Source organism: Nelumbo lutea, chromosome 4, assembly GCF_056320005.1.
Source record: "Nelumbo lutea isolate HS-2025 chromosome 4, American lotus-T2T, whole genome shotgun sequence".
Taxonomy (NCBI): Eukaryota; Viridiplantae; Streptophyta; class Magnoliopsida; order Proteales; family Nelumbonaceae; genus Nelumbo; species Nelumbo lutea.
In genome coordinates, this window is record NC_142687.1 from 1562330 (window position 1) to 1581078 (window position 18749).

General features: G+C 41.2%; 1 protein-coding gene across 4 annotated transcripts in view; it reads left to right on the top strand.

The window, feature by feature from the left end:
• The window catches only part of LOC148853321 (sucrose nonfermenting 4-like protein), a 47732-nt gene that overhangs the window by 15919 nt on the left and 13064 nt on the right, over positions 1-18749 (top strand). For all 4 annotated transcript variants that reach the window (XM_088983386.1, XM_088983383.1, XM_088983384.1 and 1 more), the window contains exons 8-9: positions 4555-4696; positions 4786-4959. In XM_088983386.1, coding sequence (XP_088839512.1) covers positions 4555-4696; positions 4786-4959 — 316 coding nt within the window. The remainder of the gene's footprint in view (positions 1-4554; positions 4697-4785; positions 4960-18749) is intronic.

The following is an 18749-nucleotide window of genomic DNA, read 5'->3' on the forward strand; positions in this document are numbered from 1 at the left end:
GTTTAGTTCGCGGGAATAGGGGTCTGGAATCAGAATTGGAATGGGCCATTCTGATTCCAACTGTTTGGTTGGGTAGAATTGGTATCCCATTCCCATTCCCAGTGGCATGGCATTTCCCCATTTGAGGGAATGGCCATTCTCTCCCCCTCCTTTGGGAATGAAATCCCACTCCAGCTGATTTCAATTCCGATTCCGATTCCTGTCTGAACCAAACAGACTATGGTAATAGGCCATTCCAAGGGATTCTGATTCCATTTTTTTGATAAATAACATCAATTCCATTAAAATAATGAATAGATACAAGAAGGTCCCCTTAGAGGCGCGAGGAGCAGCCTCTCCAAACAGCAAATACACAAACTACAACAGAGAAAACATGAATGTTGAAATTACAACAATAGTTACAATTGTGCTCAGAACAATGTTTCCCTATTTATCCCTTGTTTTGCCAAGACATCCGCAAAAGCATTAGCTGGTCTCCCAACCCATTGTACTGTTATAGACATATTTCTTGTCAGCCATTTGAATTTCTTCAACTCATTTTTGTAGCCCCAAGTGACATCCTCCGGATTATTTAACCAGTCCACCACTGTCTTAGAGTCTCCTTCAATCAGAAGCTGCTCCATGCCCACTTCTTTTGCGAGAAGTATTCCTTGTATTGCAGCTAGCAGTTCTGCCCGGATAGAGTTCCCAAATCCTAAAGGGCCAGAGTAGATTAAGACAACCTCTCCAGCCTCATTCCTCAGTACACCTCCCATCCCAGAGGGACCCGGGTTACCCTGGCTACTCCCATCAAAGTTCAGCTTCAAAGAACCAAGAGGAGGGGGGACCCAGCTAGTCACTGCCCTTCCCTTGTAGGAGGAACAGCTTGCTACCAACTTCCAATCCTTCCAACAATCAGTAAAAGTAAAATGGTTAAATAATTCTAGAGTCTTTAACCAATGCAAAGACCTGGACAAAATGCAGTCCTTTAAGGTTTGACTGCTTCTTCCTTTTTCTTGGAAGATTCTGGCATTCCTTTCTCCCATACTGTCCATAACAATGCTGCTCGTGAGCATCTCCACATTTTCCTTCCTCTTTTATGGGACCAAGAGAAGAAAGAAGGGTTAAAGATTGTGCTTACTTTCTGTTGGAATATCCCAACTAGACCCAAACAAAGATAGAAGCCAAGCCTAGAGCTCTGCAGTGACACTACAAGATAAAAATAGATGATTACTATCCTCACCATGAGATCTGCAAAGAATGCACCGGTTTGGTGAAATACAAAGGTCGGGTCTTCTCTTTTGTAGGTTGTCTATCGTGTTTACTTTACCATGCCACACTTCCCAACACAAAGCCATAACCTTGGGGGGGACCGGCTTACACCAGACTTCTTTGAAAGGGAAATCCTGATGAGAGGGAGATTGGCAGAGGAACTTGAAAAAGGAACCACAAGAAAAAGACCCTTTGGGGTGAATGGCCCAAATCCTTTTATTAGGTTTCGAGGGATCCAACCAAACCTTATCAAGGAGATATAGAAGAGTAGACAAACACTCAATTTCCTCATCCCTTAATCCTCTACGGAAACCAAAATCCCAAGACAAAGTTGGTAAGGATAAATTCGACGGAAGGAATTTTGAGATCACCTCATTTTTATACAAGGAAACAGAGTACAATGAAGGAAAAAGGTCTTTCAAAGGGAGATCTCCAACCCAAATGTCCTCCCAAAACCGAATAGAATTACCTAAACAAGCTTCATACCTGACACAGCTAAGGAACTGCGGAAGAACTTTGTGAATTGCTTTCCAAGGTGTGGCTAGGTTAGCCCTCTTTGATGCACCAGTATCCCAACCACTCTCTGAACATCCATGAATACTCTTCACTACTTCGTGTCAGAGTCTATCCCGCTCCAAAGGCCATCTCCACAACCACTTCCCTAACAGGGATTCTGATTCCATTTCCAACTGTGAACCAAATAGACCCTTAAAGATTTAAAATCTGACAGGAAACATGGTTCTTGATAGAGCACAATGACTGGGTAGGATTTGTATAGCTGAACCCCAAATTGTTGGGATTAAGACCGAGTTCAGGCGGGTTCACTATGCATTCCTTAGTAGTGCATTTGACCTTTGTATCTTTGTTACAGTGTCTCAATTTAGTTAGCTTCATTGCCAATTTTGTTTTCTCTTGATTGGAAACATAGTTTTCAAGGCGCCAAGGCGACCACAGGGCACCCTGGCGCCTAGGTGTTGGAATTTTAAAATGTTATTTTTCTTGAGTTTTTACTTTATCTATACTTTTCTAAGCTATTTTATTGGTTTTGTGTGCCAACTAGCAAGCATGTACACTAACTATTAACTGAAAAAAAAAAGTGCAGGAACTAAGAAGGGAGGAGAGGAGTATATGGGCGGAAGAAGAAGAGGAAGAAGTATAGGGGATTAGGGGCAGGGAGGAGTATAGGCCCCTGTTTTTTCAAATAAAAAAAGGGACTGAGACTATCGACTGATAACAGTCAGGGGCGGAGAGGAGTATAGGAGCGGAGCCCCTGTTTTTTCAAAAAAAAGGGAATGAGACTAGGACTAGCGACTGAGAAGAAGTCTTCGGTTCTCCTCCCTCTCCGAAAATACCCTTATGTTATGCATAAATAAAAGAAAAAGTCTTTGTATTGTTGTCTTAATAATAAAATGATAGCATGTAACCGGTTTTATTTTAAAAGAATAAAACATCTAAATAAATTTAAAAAAAAATTTCTTAGATGTATGTAGGCGCCTGCTTAAGTCTCTGGGCGGGCACCTAGTATACAAAATCCAGGGCGTTTGGACGAGGCGACCATGGAAAACCGCCTAGTCGCCTAGGCATCACCTTGACAACTATGATTGGAAACAGAAATATGTTTGTTATATGAAGAGGAAATAATCAATAGAAATTGTAAAAGAGTAATGGGGTAAGTACAAGCCCCAGTGGAGTGCAGAAACAAAAAAAAAAGAACCAAGGGTAACTCCACCCTAATAAGGGGTTTCCATTTGTTGCCAACCAGTTCAGTTATAGTGGAAAAAGCATTCAGATTGTAGTGTCTTTTGTCTTTTGAGGCTTGAAGGACAAAATGAAGAGCATGGTCACTCAAGTGACCTCTGCACCTCACTTAATTACCCAACTTTTAGAAAAATATAAAAAAACAGAACTTCAAAAATGCATAAAATATTTAAATGACCTATTAGCTTTATTCAACAATCTAGCAAAATTTAGGTTCATGGTGGAAATAATTCAGATAATTTTATTAGTCCCAAATATAAAGAACATCATAGAAAAGGAAACTGAGTGGTTTTCAATGGACTATAAGAACATATTGCAGCTTCATTCTCATTTAGATTAGTAGCTAATGGCTGCTTTGTCTTGCACAAAGGCCTTAATAACAAGAATAAGGAAAATTTGGAAGATGGAAGCATAGGAGGATAGCAAACCCCTGGTGGTAGCTTTGCAGGGTGTTCTTTTGCTATAACTGAGCAACGTAGAAGCTAGGCATTTCTGAGATTTGTTTCTTACTTGGTTCAAAAGTGTTGAGAGGAAAAATCTGGAGTAAAATTTTATTGACTGTAACCATTCTTGAAAAGAATAATCACTGTAAGTTCTATTTGTCTAGTACTCAAGTGGGTCGCATCAGGTTTTTCCTCCAGCTTTTCATATGTAGATGCTCCAAAAAGCGATGATTCGTTTGCAATATACAGTTATAAACATGTACCCGATGGCATGGTAAGTATATTCTATGTAATGTTATGAATAAGTGCCCCATTAATAGATATCAATCATATTTAACTTCAGTAACAACTGAATGAATTGAGGTGCACGCCTCTTGTATTTATGCTTTTTCGAAGAGGCATTTGCTTCACTTTCATTAGCTTTTGTATGGCTTTCTGTGCTTTCAACTATACTGCCTAGCATAGGTTTCTAGTGTATTGCTTCTAGTCTTTTTGTCTATTCATCTCAACATTAACCTCTGCTAAACTGATTCTATCAATATGATGTGATGTTATATGCCTGACTAAAAAGGGTAATGCAGGGGGAGACTTCACCCTCTACTAATATGAAGCTGAAATATGATGCAAGGGGAGATAATCAGGACTTATCCTGCTTATTTCCAAAACCCGGTAACAAGGACTTTTTAAAATGCAATGGTTACCAAGAGATACAGATAGGTTGGCTGATACACTAGCCAAACAAGGGGTTAATAGGGGTACTTGTTTTGGGCTCAGTTGTAATTAATCGCTTTTGGGTGGGGTAGGTTTATCCACCTCCCATTGGGAGGCTAATTTTTCTATATATTATTCTGTTTACATTAATAAAATTTTGTTGTTATCTATCAAAAAAAAAAAAAAGATTGAACTACAAATCTTTTAACTTATCTTCTGGTGTCTATGCAACTACTGATTTGAGGATATTATTGTTCTTACCTGATCATCTCTAATCAACAATCTTCTTATCATCTTACTGATCACCAAAAAAAGGAAGAAAAGGAAATAAAAGAATCTCTATATCAATCTTAGATCTTTACGACTTATGCCAGTATCCTGATATCTACAGGCTGGTCCACATGAGTCTCTACAAGATGTAGCTTTGAAGATTATTCGGAATAAGATATCAGTTATTCCCATCATCCATTCATCACAAGATGGGTCATCATCACAGTTACTACACCTTGCATGCCTATCGGGAATATTAAAATGTGCGCCATATTTCCAGCTTATCCTGGCTTATTCTGTCACTATCATTTATGCTCTTTTTTATGGCTTATGTTTTCCCTCAAAATTCCAGATATTTGCAGGCATTTGAGATACTCTCGTGGAGTTCTTCCTCTTCTGCAAAAACCTATTGGCAGGCTTCCTTTGGGTGCATGGGTGTCAGAAACGGGAAGAGCAAATGGGTGCCAATTAACAACATTACGACTGGATAGTCCTCTAAGTGCTGCCCTTAATTTGTTAATAGAAGGTACATACTTAATCAAAGAAGACAAATGCAGATGTATTTTTTTTTTAACTGTAAGGTAAAGTATTTCATTAAAATCATAAAGACAAAATACAATGAAGACCCTGTATAAATGTGGATATGAATAGCTGTACACTTCAGATTAAAAAACACAAACTTCTCCTTATTTATTGGCAGATTTAGATTCTGATCCTAGATGATGTTTTACTATCAAGTAACTGCCTAAAGGTATCCGTAAGTAAAATAAAGCGAACTGTTTTTTTTATCAATAATAAAGTTAACTTTTTCAAAACATACCTAAGTGGAATAAAGCTCCTAAAAGCACTTGTCATAAAAAGATACAACTCCTAAAGAACTATTTGACTTTTTCATAGTAATTGGTCATAATATTGTAAAGGCCAATCTCCTACCTCACAACCCAACAATCTAGCTAGGCTTTCTACCTCCCCTCTCTCTTTACTTGTAATTTCTTTTCTTTATTTGTTACATCATATTATTATAAAAGAGAAGTTGGGCACCACCAGCCTAATTTTTTGACTCACACTTCTTTCTTCCCCTTCTCTTCTCCTTTCTCTTCTCTCTCTCTATTCTTGTGAGAAAACATGGTATCAGAGCACAAATCTGGGCAATAGGAGTCATTTTCTCTTCTGAATCATATCCATTCAACCCAGATTTCTGATTTCCTGAACAGTGAGGACAAGAAACCCTAATCGTCTAATAAGAACTACTTGTTTTTTTTTTCTGGGTTCTTCCTTGGTCGTAGCGCCAAGGTAACCCTAGTAGGAGGAGGCCGATGTTGTGAAGCTTCCTTTCTCCTTTTTGGCTGATGCTGTGAAGGCTTAGTCGTGGTTGTGCATTGTAGAGAACACTGATGTGGGCCCCACAGCAGTGGTCCCCACTGTGTTCGTAGGACAGCATGCGTAGTTATTTGTTTCAGTTATAGTAGTGTCAGTTTGTTAATTCAATTGTTATTTATTCAGTTTTTATTTACTTTATTTATCATGTAAGTACTAAGGGCAGATGTGTCCTTTCCATTATGTACTGAACATAACCTATAAATAATAAGAGAGTGGCGGCAGCAGATCTGTTAGAATCTGTCCCTCCTTTCAACCCCTTGTGTTCTCTTGTTTCTCTTCTTTTCCTTCTCCTTTCTCTCACTTTTCTTCTGTTTTGTAAACCTAAAACCTATTAGGATTCAAGACTGATTACAGTCTTGATCTTCTACCTGGTTTCAAAGCCTATCTAGGGCTTCTCATGTGTGTCTAGTCCAGCCGACCACATGAGGACTAGCTAGGGCTGGAAGCTTATGAAGAAGTATTCGGTGGCTGAATCTTGGAGATTACCAGGTGAGGTTTGCAGCAGTTGAAGACTTGCCGCGGCTTGCAGAGAGTTGGTAATCAGGAAGAAGCAGCGAAGGTTAGGGTTCAGGTAACCCTGGAAGGCAGAGGCCGGACTGTTTTTAAGTTTGTTTCTAGGGTTTGACTGTTGAGCCAAACCCCCCCTCAGAGGTGATCAGTTTTAGGGTTTCATATTGCCCTACGACAAGTCCCACTTGTGCGGACTGCTTGAAGAGTGCAGCTGAGCACTTATTTCAGACCTACAGTTGAAACCCTAATTTTGCTCTCGCAGCAGTGGGCCCCACAGTAGTGATTTCAGAAAATAGCATGTCAGACTGACAGGCTGCCTGGTACTGTGCATGCCGATTGATTTCAGATAAGATTTGAGTTGATTTCTTTCCAACTCATACCTCTTCCTTCCATCAAGGTTGAACTTCGTAAAGTTCGTTTGTTTACCTTTATAACTTGCTTTTGAAACAAACTTCTACATCCATTCTATTACTTCAAGACCTTCCAGCAATATTGTAGCTCTCTTTGCCTCCCTAATCTTCAAAGTCTGCTGGCCTCTAATCCTTATCTCTTCAAGAATGAAAACTTTTGCTTCAATCTTTATTTCTTTCCTCCATTTTGCAGCTTCTACAAACCTGTTCTCCATCTCTTGTGAATCCACAGTTTTTTCACTCTCTACTTCACTCACTTTTTTTGAAGCCGGTAATAACCAAAACCCTCAAACTCTTAAGATAAAATTTGATTATAAAAGAAAATGTAACTTTTGCATGTATGCATACAACAAGTTTCATATTCAATCACTTCATATTTAGGACTACCTAAAAGATTACTAATAACAAGGAACAGATGATACCCACTTCAAATGCAGAGATCATAGTTATAACAGATGCTCCAATGAAACCCTCCCAAGTTTTCTTTGGTGATAACTTGATTAAAGGTGGCTTATGACTTGGTAGATTGGGATTTTTTATTAGAAGTTTTAAGAAACTGAGGTTTTGGAGAAAGGTGGTGTAGTTGGGTAAAAGGTTGCGTGACCTCATGCCACTACTCTATTTTGGTGAATTGGGGTAGCTAGGGATTTTTTCCCTGCAAAGAGAGGTCTAAGACAAGGGGACCCTCTTTCCCCCTTACTTTTTACCTTAATAGTGGATGTTTTGAGTGTTATGATCTCTAGAGATGACTCCAGAAGTATTTTTCATGGGTGGAGAGTAGGGAGGCAAGAAGTAGTAGTTACTCATTTACAATTTGCAGATGATATAATTCTCTTTTGTGAGGGAGAGCCTGATGAGATGATCAATCTGAAATTGTTGATAGAAGGTTTTGAAAAGGTCTCTAATTTGAGAGTGAATTGGAATAAAAGTTGTGTAGTTGGGGTTAATAGATCAGATGAGGAGGTGTCTTCCTTGGCTAGGTTGTTAGGTTGTGAGTGAAGTGATTGGCCTATAAAATACTTGGGTTTATCCCTGGGGGGAAATCCAAGGTCAGAAAGTTTCTGGTACCCAGTCTTGGAAAGATTCACAAAGAGACTAGCAGGGTGGAAGAGGAATTACATCTCTTTAGGAGGTAGGATCACTTTAATTAAGTCAACTTTAGCAAATTTGCTAGTGTACTTCCTGTCTACCTTCAAAGTGCTTGTCAAGGTGGCAAATAAGTTGGAAAAAGTAATGAGAGATTTCCTTTGGGAACCTGGGGAGTCAAAAAAGGATCACCCAGTGAAGTGGGAAATGGTCTCTAGGACAAAAGACAAAGGGGGTTTAGGGATTGGAAATATCCGTCTAAGAAACATAGCACTCTTAGGTAAGTGGTTGTGGAGGTTTCCCAAGGAGCAAGAAAGTTTGTGGCATAGAGTGATAGAAAAAGCATACATGGATTGGCAGCAAATAGATGGGATGCTGGTATCAACCCAAGGGCTTCTCGTTCCTCTTTGTGGAAAGACATTGTTGGTATCTTGCTTGCCTTTTCTCCTTTCATCAGGTATGACACTTGTTCGGGTAATAAGGTCCTTTTTTGGGAGGGCGTTTGAGTTGGGGACCAGCCTCTGAAGGATAGGTACCTGGTCCTCTACTCCTTGTCCTTGAACAAATTTAAAGTCATCTCTACCTTTCATGTTTCTAATGAGGCGTGGGATTTAGGGTTCAGGAGAGGGTTGAGGGAGTAAAAAATAGGGTTGGCAGATGATCTTTTCTCCCTTCTAAATTCAGTGTTTTTGGATTATTCTTGTCCTGATAATAGAATTTGGTCTAAAGAGTCCTCTGGTTGTTTTTCATGCTCTTCTTTCTTCAATGCTTTAGTGCACTCTTCCAATTTAGTTTACTCTTTTCCTATAAAAGAAGTGTGGAGTGCTCCTGTACCTCCAAAGGTGAGGGCTTTTTGTTGGGAAGTGGTTCTCCAAAAAATCAACACTTTGGACTTGCTTCAGAAAAAAAGACTGAATTGGTTCTTATCTCCTCATGTTTGTAGCCTTTACTTGAAGAGTGGTGAGATGGTAAATCATCTATAATATCTTGTCCTTTTGTTACTCTTATTTGGGATTGGCTTTCCTCTCTCTTTGGGTGTAGGTGTGTTCCTCCTACAAGCGTGGTGGATCTTTTTGAATCTAGCTTTTTTCGTCAGTCAAAGAAAAGATGAAGGGTAATGTAGAGAGCAACAAGGGCAGCAGTTATTTGGGCAGTGTGGGAAGAGAGAAATAACAGAATCTTCCAAGGGAAAGAAAAATCAGCACATGAAGTCATAGAAGGGATCACCATCAAGATCATACATTGGATGAAATCGTTGGATCTGTTCAAGGACTTCTCCGCAGATGACTTAATTAGAGGGTGGAGCACGGTAGCAACTTCCTGCCCCTCTTTAGCTATTCAAGAGGACTGGTAGCCCCCGTTATCTTTGGATGTTAAGTTAAACTTTGATGGCAGTTCTATAAGTAATCCAGGCCCCTCTGGTATTGGGGTTGTCTTTAGAGATGGGGGAGGAAATGTCCTAGCCCTTTATTCTGCCCCGATAGGACTGGGGGACTCTCTTAGGGCAGAAGTTTTGGCACTCCTACAAGGGCTCAAGCTGGCAAAACAACTGGGTTTTCAGTAGTTGGAAGTGGAGGGAAATTTGAAACTGGTTGTTAGAGTGAGCCGAATAAGGGTAATTTAGTAATCTTATGTCAGTTAAGTACTTTGCTTATGTGGCTGTTTTATTAGAGTACTCTGCCCCACACTTAAGTGAGGGCAGTTTAGTCTTTGTAAGTGTAATTAGAACCTAATAAACACAAAGGGGTCGACTGAATGGGAGACTAATCAGTTCGACTAAACCCTCCTATTCTCTCTTTCTCTTGTCTTCTTCCTCATCTTCTTCTTCCTTCTTCACTGGTTCGGACTACTGTAGCTGCTCCAAAACATGGTATCAGAGCAAGGTTTCTGACCTGCTTCCGCTTGCAAAGCATCTCAGCTGTGTTCGTGACACCCTCCTCTTCGTTTCTAGTTGGTTAATGGAGAGAGTTGGTTCGCCCTAGGTCTGAGACATCACAGTTCGTTGCTCTCTGCTGCGCACAGTTTTCTTCATCAAGGAAGGTGATTTCAGCAGTGAATGGTTGGCTGATACTCTCAAAGGAAGGTTGGTTATTTAGTCCTCTTGTGTTGCTGGTATTTCTGGGTAGGAACCCTTCAAGAATCAGTTAGTACTGATTAGAACCTAGAGAACTAGGTTCATTGTTGCCCTAAAAAGGGCTGTGTGTGCAGTAGCCGAATGGTGTAGGGCTGCTGTGAGTTGTTGAGTGGTGTTAGGGCTGCTGTAGGTGGCCGAGTGGTGTAAGGTGGAATGCAGTGACATTGCCAAGCTCCTTGTGGTCGTGTAATGCCCTCTTAAGTGTGTTAAACAAATCTGAACTGGGTGTAGCAGTTTGACTGTGTTGTGGTGCTTGTGATGCGCAATTTTTTTTATTGAGTGGTTGTAAGAGGGCCTACTGTTGTGTTGTGGTGCTTGTGATGCTTATGTGGGTCGTAGGTGTGTGAAGTCAGCAGTAGTGTAAAGAAGAACAAGTGTGTGCTCCCACTGTTGTGTTTAGGGGCTGCAATAGGTGTTGAAGTATCAAACTGTGAACAACATCAATCAGCTTGTAGCTGAGAAGTAAGGTTAGAGGTAACTGTGAAAGAGTACAATGGCAGCAATAGGAGATGGCTACAATGATCAGAAACCTAATGTGGTAATTTCCTCCGACTACCTAGGGGTACAAATGACCTCAATTAAGCTGAATGGGGAAAACTATGTTCCATGGGCCAAATCAGTGGAAGTGTTTCTCAAGGCAAAGAATAAAGTAAAGCATGTAAGAGATGAAAAGCCATCGGAGGACTCTCCAGGGTTTGATGATTGGGAGCAAGAAGATGCTCAAATCATGACTTGGCTGTGGAATAGTATGGAACCTAAAATTAGTGCCAACTTCATGTTTCTTGATACGGCTAAGGATATATGGGAGCATGCTAAGAAGCTATATTCTGGACAAGATAACACAACAAGAGTGTATCAGCTTTATCAGGAGTATTTTGATTTACAACAAGGAACCAAAACACTAGAAGAGTACTATGCCAACATGAAGAATATAAGGAATGAACTCAATGTCTATCACCCCCTTACTCCAGATATTAAAGTTCAGCAACAGCAAAGGGAGCAACTAGATGTTACAAAATTTTTAGTGGGGCTGAAGTCGGAATATGAACCAGTTAGAGCCCAAATATTGGGGGGCTCTACTCTTCCTACACTTGAGGAAGTATTCTTAAGGCTTCGTAGAATCTCTTTGGGACAGACAGAGAACTCCACACAGTCTGATAGATCAGCACTTGTGACAGCTCGAGGGGTTGGATATAGTACAAGAGGGGGAGGTCATGCTCCCCGAGGAGGCCGTGGCAGTTCCATGATTAGTCGGGGTGGTCGTGACTCAGGGGGAGGTCGTGGCAGAGGGAAGAATAACTCTACAAGGAAATGCACTCATTGTGGTAGAGAGGGACACACAGTGAATTTCTGTTATGATCTACATGGCCCTCCCTCTAAATGGGCTAATCATGCTGTAGCGAGTGAGGTTGATATCAGTGACAGTAAACCGGCAGACCGAACTCTTCCCACATCTACATCTACCTCTGGGAGGGAAATGGTGAGCGTACCGCGTGATGAGTATGAACGGTTCCTTCAAACTACTTCACAGCATACCATTGCCACACTTGCCCAATCAGGTATTGCTTGCATGTCATCTAAAACCTCTCCCTGGATTATTAACTCTGGAGCCTCAGATCATATGACCGGGACTCCAGGTGTGTTCTCTTCTCTCTCTGAAACCTCCACATCACAAACTGTTACACTTGCCAATGGGTCCTCATCTCCCATATGTGGTGTTGGTAATATTGACATGGCTCCTGTGCCCTTATCATCTGTTTTATATGTCCCTAAGTTTCCATTCAATCTTATATCTGTTAGTAAAATAACCAAAGCTCTTAACTGTTCCGTTACCTTCTTTCCTTCCACCTGTGTTTTTCAGGATCTCAAGACGGGGAAGAAGATTGGTGGGGGGCATGAAGCTGGTGGACTGTACTATCTTGACGGTGGTGGATCTTCAATTGCTCTTCAGACTTCGCTTACTCCTCTACAATGGCATTGCCGACTGGGACATCCATCTCTCAAGGCTCTCAAGATTTTGGTCCCGTCATTGAGTCATTTGTCAGTTTTGCAATGTGAGTCATGTCAGTTTGGGAAACATCGTCGTGTGTCCTTCAGTCCAAGAGTTGAGAGTCGTATGTTGAGTCCTTTTTCTTTGGTTCATTCAGATGTTTGGGGTCCAATCAAAATAGAGTCTTATAATGGGTACAAGTATTTTGTCTCCTTTATTGATGATTGTTCAAGAATGACATGGATTTACTTAATGAAAGAAAGAAGTGAATTGTTTTCTATTTTTCAAAAATTCCATGCTGAAATACGCACACAATTTGGTGTTCCAATCAAAATTCTCCGTTCAGATAATGGTCGTGAATACTTCCTTACTTCATTTCAACAGTATTTAGAACAACATGGCATTATTCATCAGACATCATGTGCATACACCCCTCAACAAAATGGGGTTGCTGAATGGAAGAACCGTCAGCTTCTTGAAATTGCTCGGTCTATTCTTCACCACATGAATGTTCCTAAACGTTTTTGGAGTGATGCTGTACTCACTGCATGTTTCTCATTAATCGGATGCCCTCCTTCAGTCTTCATGGTCGGTCCCCCTTCTCTATCTTGTTTCCCACTTTATCTCCATTCCCATTAATTCCTCGTGTCTTTGGTTGTGTGTGCTTTGTCCACAATCTGAGCCCTGGAATAGACAAGCTAGATGCACGCTCAATTAAATGTGTCTTCCTTGGCTACTCACGGACTCAGAAAGGGTACAAGTATTATAATCCCATTACCCGGAAGTGCTATGTCTGTCCTGATGTCACCTTTTTTGAGTCAGTCCCCTTCTTCTCAAGTCCTGAAGCACCCTCGTCTCCACCCGCACTTCCTCTTCCTCTCCCTGTCAGTGATCCAGTTCCAGATGTTGTTGTTGGAGTAGACTCATCACCTCATCCCATGCAGATCACCACCGAACGTCCACCAATCCGGCAAGTATATACACGTCGAACGGCACAGGCCCCTCCTCCAGCTTCTACCTCATCTGCGGATCCTCTCATGGCTCCTATTGTTGAACCCTCAAACCTTGATCTACCCATTGCCTTACGGAAAGGTAAACGCAGTTCTATCCATCCCATTTCCAATTTCGTTTCATTATCTCGTCTTTCTACATCACATCGCCAGTTTGTTTCCCTTTTATCCTCTATTTCCATACCTAACAATGTCCAAGAAGCTCTCAGTTCACCTGATTGGCGGCAGGCAATGGAGGAGGAACTTTCTGCTCTTCAACATACTCAAACGTGGGAACTTACTACTCTCCCACCTAGTAAGCATGCTGTGGGATGTAAATGGGTGTATACTGTGAAATACTTGCCAGATGGTAGTGTAGAGCGTCTGAAGGCTAGACTTGTTGCTAAAGGTTACTCCCAGTTGTATGGAGTAGACTACATGGAGACATTCTCTCCAGTGGCTAAGATTGGTTCTGTTCGTGTATTAATTTCCCTGGCAGTTATGTATGATTGGCCTCTGTTTCAGCTTGATATCAAGAATGCCTTTCTCCATGGTGATCTTGTGGAGGAGGTATATATGGAGCAACCACCTGGGTTTGTTGCTCAGGGGGAGGATGGTAAGGTATGCAGATTGAAAAAGGCAATTTATGGGTTGAAACAATCGCCGCGTGCTTGGTTTGGGAAGTTCAGTGAAGTGGTGAAGAGTTTTGGAATGAAGCAGTGCCAGGTAGATCACTCAGTGTTCAGCTATGACTCAGAAGCTGGGAAGATTCTATTAGTGGTCTATGTGGATGATATTGTCATTACTGGCAGTGATAAATTGGGGATTGGCAAATTAAAGGTATTTTTGCAAAACCATTTCCAAACAAAAGATCTTGGAACATTGAAATATTTCTTGGGAATAGAGGTTGCCAGGTCAAAACAAGGTGTAAATCTGTGCCAAAGAAAATATGTTCTTGATCTATTGGAAGAAACAGGACTGTTAGGTGCAAAACCGGCTGAGACCCCTATGGAACCAAATGTTAAGTTGAGCAGTGATACAGGAGAAGTATTTGAAGATCCTGGAAGGTATAGACGACTAGTGGGGAAGCTGAACTATCTAACTATCACGAGACCCGACATATCCTTTGCAGTCAGTGTGGTGAGCCAATTCATGCAGGACCCTCGTATACCTCACTGGGATGCAATTCTTAGAATTGTGAGGTATCTAAAAGGAGCTCCAGGCCGTGGACTATTGTATAAACCAGGAGGAAAACTTGAAGTAGTGGGGTATACAGATGCAGACTGGGCAGGCTCAGTGAATGATAGAAGATCTACTACGGGCTATTGCACATTTCTTGGAGGAAATCTTGTGACGTGGAAGAGTAAAAAGCAGACGGTTGTGGCCAGAAGTAGTGCTGAAGCTGAGTATAGGGCCATGGCACATACTACCTGTGAGTTAGTGTGGTTGAGGAATCTTCTACAAGAAATTGGGTTTCACATGGATAAACCTATGAGACTGTATTGTGACAACCAAGCTGCACTCCATATCTCATCCAATCCTGTATTTCATGAGAGAACAAAGCACATAGAGGTTGATTGCCACTTTGTGAGGGAGAAGGTCCTTGCTGGAGAGATAAACACAGAACATGTGGGCTCGAATGATCAATGGGCAGATTTGTTTACAAAAGCTCTAAACTCAGGGAAAGTGAATCATCTATGTAACAAGCTGGGATTATATGACATATATTCTCCAGATTGAGGGGGAGTGTTAGAGTGAGCCGAATAAGGGTAATTTAGTAATCTTATGTCAGTTAAGTACTTTGCTTATGTGGCTGTTTTATTAGAGTACTCTGCCCCACACTTAAGTGAGGGCAGTTTAGTCTTTGTAAGTGTAATTAGAACCTAATAAACACAAGGGGGTCGACTGAATGGGAGACTAATCAGTTCGACTAAACCCTCCTGTTCTCTCTTTCTCTTGTCTTCTTCCTCATCTTCTTCTTCCTTCTTCACTGGTTCGGACTACTATAGCTACTCCAAAACACTGGTAATAGGCTGGATGCAAACAAACAGCCTAGGCGCCTAGTCCCTTAGACAACCTATAAGGGAGATTATGCAACTAACAAGAAAGCTTGAAGTCAGGTTTAAATGGAGTAGGAGATCAGCCAATGCAATGGCTGATACTTTAGCAAAGCAAGGAGTTAGTAGGCAGAACCTTTTTTGGGCCTGTTTGTAATCTGTGGAGGGGTAAGTTTCTTAAAGAATTAATGGAAGTTATTGTTTTCAATAAAAAAAAGTTATGCTGTACGCATTTCCGGCGTTCAAGACATACACATGACACATGTTGGGAGATCCATGGGATGCCAAAGTGAGCTGTAAAGAACCAAGAACAGGGTAAGGCACAGGGTGAGAAGAAGTCTAATATAGCACACAATACAGCAAATGTGGCAACCCAAGAAACTCAGTCTACTAGGGTGTCAACAAATACTACTCGGGAGCACTTCACTAGTTCTGACCCCAAGGAAGATACCATGAACTCCTTTCATAGTCATTTGGAATCATATGGTGGGGCCTTGCGCCAAATGGACAGTTTAGCTACTGATAACCCTTCTACTTCATTTATGTCTACATCAAGTAATGCAGCCTCTGCCTTTCATGTCTCCACTGCCACCAGCTCCCCCTGGATCATTGACTTAGGGGCATCTAATCACATGACCGGTAAGCTAAACATATTCCAGTCTTATAACCTTTTGTCAGGAAGGGATAAGGTGAGACTTGCAGATGGATCATTCTCCTCCATTGCAGGCCAAGGATCAATATCCCTCCCTCATGGACTTAACCTAAATAATGTTTTGCATGTTCCTCAGCTTCCCATCAATCTTCTTTGTGTTGGTAGCATCACAAACTCATTAAACTATACTGTGACCTTTTTACCTGATTCATGTGTTTTCCAAGATCTAACTTTTGGGAAGACGAGGATGCTTAGTGGATGGTCTCTACACTCTCAACAACAAGGCTGGTTTCTCAGTGTCATCCTTAGAGTCGCATATTCAGTTAAATAAGAGTCAAATTTTTTTATGGCATAATCGGTTAGGTCACGTGTCTTTTGAAATAGTGAAGTTCTTGTTTCCTTTTTTATTTAAGTTCTATTCAGTGTCAGATTTCCATTGTCAAATGTGTCAGTTGAGTAAGCAATGTAAAACAATATTTCATTCAAGTAATAAAAGATCCAGTTTTCCTTTCTATATTGTGTATTCTAATGTGTGGGAGCCTATTACAATAACTTCAGAGGGTGGGTATAAATACTTTATCACATTGATTGATGATTTCTCCTGTTATACATTGGTATTTCCCATGCATAGTAGAGACAAAGTACCAAAGATCGTGAGAGATTTCCAGAGGATGGTGCTTACACAATTTCATGTTGAAATTCAAATCTTTCAATCAAACAATGAGAAGGAATATTTCCATGGGAAGCTCAATGATTTCTTTGCTTCTCATGGATCCATTCATAGGAGCTCATGTGCCAAAACACCTCAACAAAACGGTGTTGCAGAAAGAAAGAATAGACACCTCCTTGAGGTAGCCCAAGGGATGATGCTACATATGAATATTCCCAAATACTTGTTGCTGCTTATGTCATAAAACCACATGCCCTCCAGATTATTAAACTGTAAGGCCCCTCATCAGTTATTGTTCCCTCAGTCTTCTTTATTTTCCATTTCCATGAGGGTGTTCGGTTTTCATGCTTTTGTCCATGATTTATCTCCGTCCCGTGGTAAGTTGGATCCTCAACCTATTCCTTGTATATTTTTGGGGTATCCCTCCTCACAAAAGGGTTATCGGTGCTTTGATCCCGTGGGTCATAAGTTCTTTGTCTCCATGGATGTCTCGTTCTTTGAGTCTGAACCTTCTTCCTTGCTTCTCCTCAGGAGGAGAGTAATGTGGAAGAGGAGAAGCAAGTCCGTGTCCAGGTCCGTCAAGTCTCTCTGTGGCTCTACCTTCTATTCCGGATCCTACTCCTTTTCGTGTCTTCCAATGTAAACGTCGTAGAGATTAGCAATGTGACAAAGATGTGGAGCCACCAAACACCAAGCAACCAACACCGTCAGATTCCCAAGAGGTAAGTTCCACACCTTTTATTTCACCTGTTGATACCCTAGCTCCCATTTTGGTTGTGGATGACCTTGACATTCCTATTGCTCATAGAAAGGGAGTCAGGTCATGCACTACCAAACACCCCATTACCCAGTATGTTTCCTATGACCACATTTACACCTCTCACCGTGCCTTCCTATTTGTAGTTGATAGCATCCTCATACCCAGAAATGTGGAAGAGGCTTTATAATATCCTAAATGGACAGATGCTGTGAAGGAAGAGATTAATGCGCTCCGTAAGAATCAAACATGGGAGTTGATGGATCTTCCAAAAGGGAAAGACCAAGTGGGGTGTAAGTGGGTGTTTACAATGAAATACAAGGCTGACGGGACAGTTGAAAGGTACAAACCAAGGCTGGTAGTTAAAGGATACACTCAAGTCTATGGTGTTGACTATGATGAGATGTTTGCTCCAGTGGTTAAGATGAAATCAATTCGAGTTCTTTTATCATTAGCTGCAAACCTTGACAAGGAATTGCATCAACTCGATATAAAGAATGTCTTTTTAAATGGTGATCTAGAGGAGGAGGTGTACATGGTTCAACCCCCAGGTTTCTATGCCAAAGGAAGTGAAAATAAGGTGTGCAAGCTAAGAAAGTCCCTCTATGGCTTGAAACAATTTCTTAGAGCATGGTTCAGTAAATTTCATATGGCAGTTCAGCAAGTAGAGTTCAAACAATGGCAATCTGATCACACTCTCTTTGTGAAGATATGTTAGAAACAAGTGGCTGTGTGGATAGTTGTACGTGGATGATATCATAAAAAAAGGTGACAATAGGTCACCGCCAAACCAAAAGGAACCAGAAAAAGCAGATAACAAACTTTAAAGCAAAGATACAACAGAAACCCGGAATTTTAAGAATTCAAAGAACTCCAGAAGTCTGCCCCAAAGTCTTCTTTCTTTAAGCCTTGAAATTCTGGCAGGATCAACACCCAACCAATTACTGATGAGCTCTGATCCGAGCCACCACCTCTTCCAAACTTCTCTTCTTTTTCTTTCCTTACAAACTTCCCAGCACACCACAAATGGAATGCAACTCCACATCAGCCTGACCTTAGAAGCACCCTGAATTCTTGGCCAATGTCCAAAAATTTCAGATTGATCTGAAATCGACCACATATCCATTTTAAGCAGCTTGAAGTAAAACCATATTGGGGAAATGAAACTGCAACGGTAGAACAAATGCATAATATTTTCTTGTCCAGATAAACACAGGGCACATCTGCTTGGAAATTGAAAATCTCAACTCTTTAGGATGTCCTGAGTCAGAATACACCCCCCCTCCCCCTAGCTATCAGCCATGCAAAGGTTTCAACTCTTGGGGGCACTGGTTTCCAAAGATTGCAATTTTGATAGCAGATCCACACATTCCTCCAGCTCTCTGTTGAGGAGTGGCCTTCTGAAGTTTGGAGTCCACCCCACTGAACCATTTGAAACTTCATCACATTCAGAAATAGGTACTCCCTTCTGACCCAACCTGTACAACCTTGGATAGATCTCACAAAAGTACCCTATTCCAGACCAATCATCCTCCCAGAACCTAATGCTAGACCCACTCCCCACTCTCCAAGAATAATGGGGACCCATCAAAGAATTGAAACTCATCATCCCTTTCCATACACAGACCCCATAAGAGTGTCTTACTTCCTTTGAATCCCACCTGAAATTCACCACCCCTTA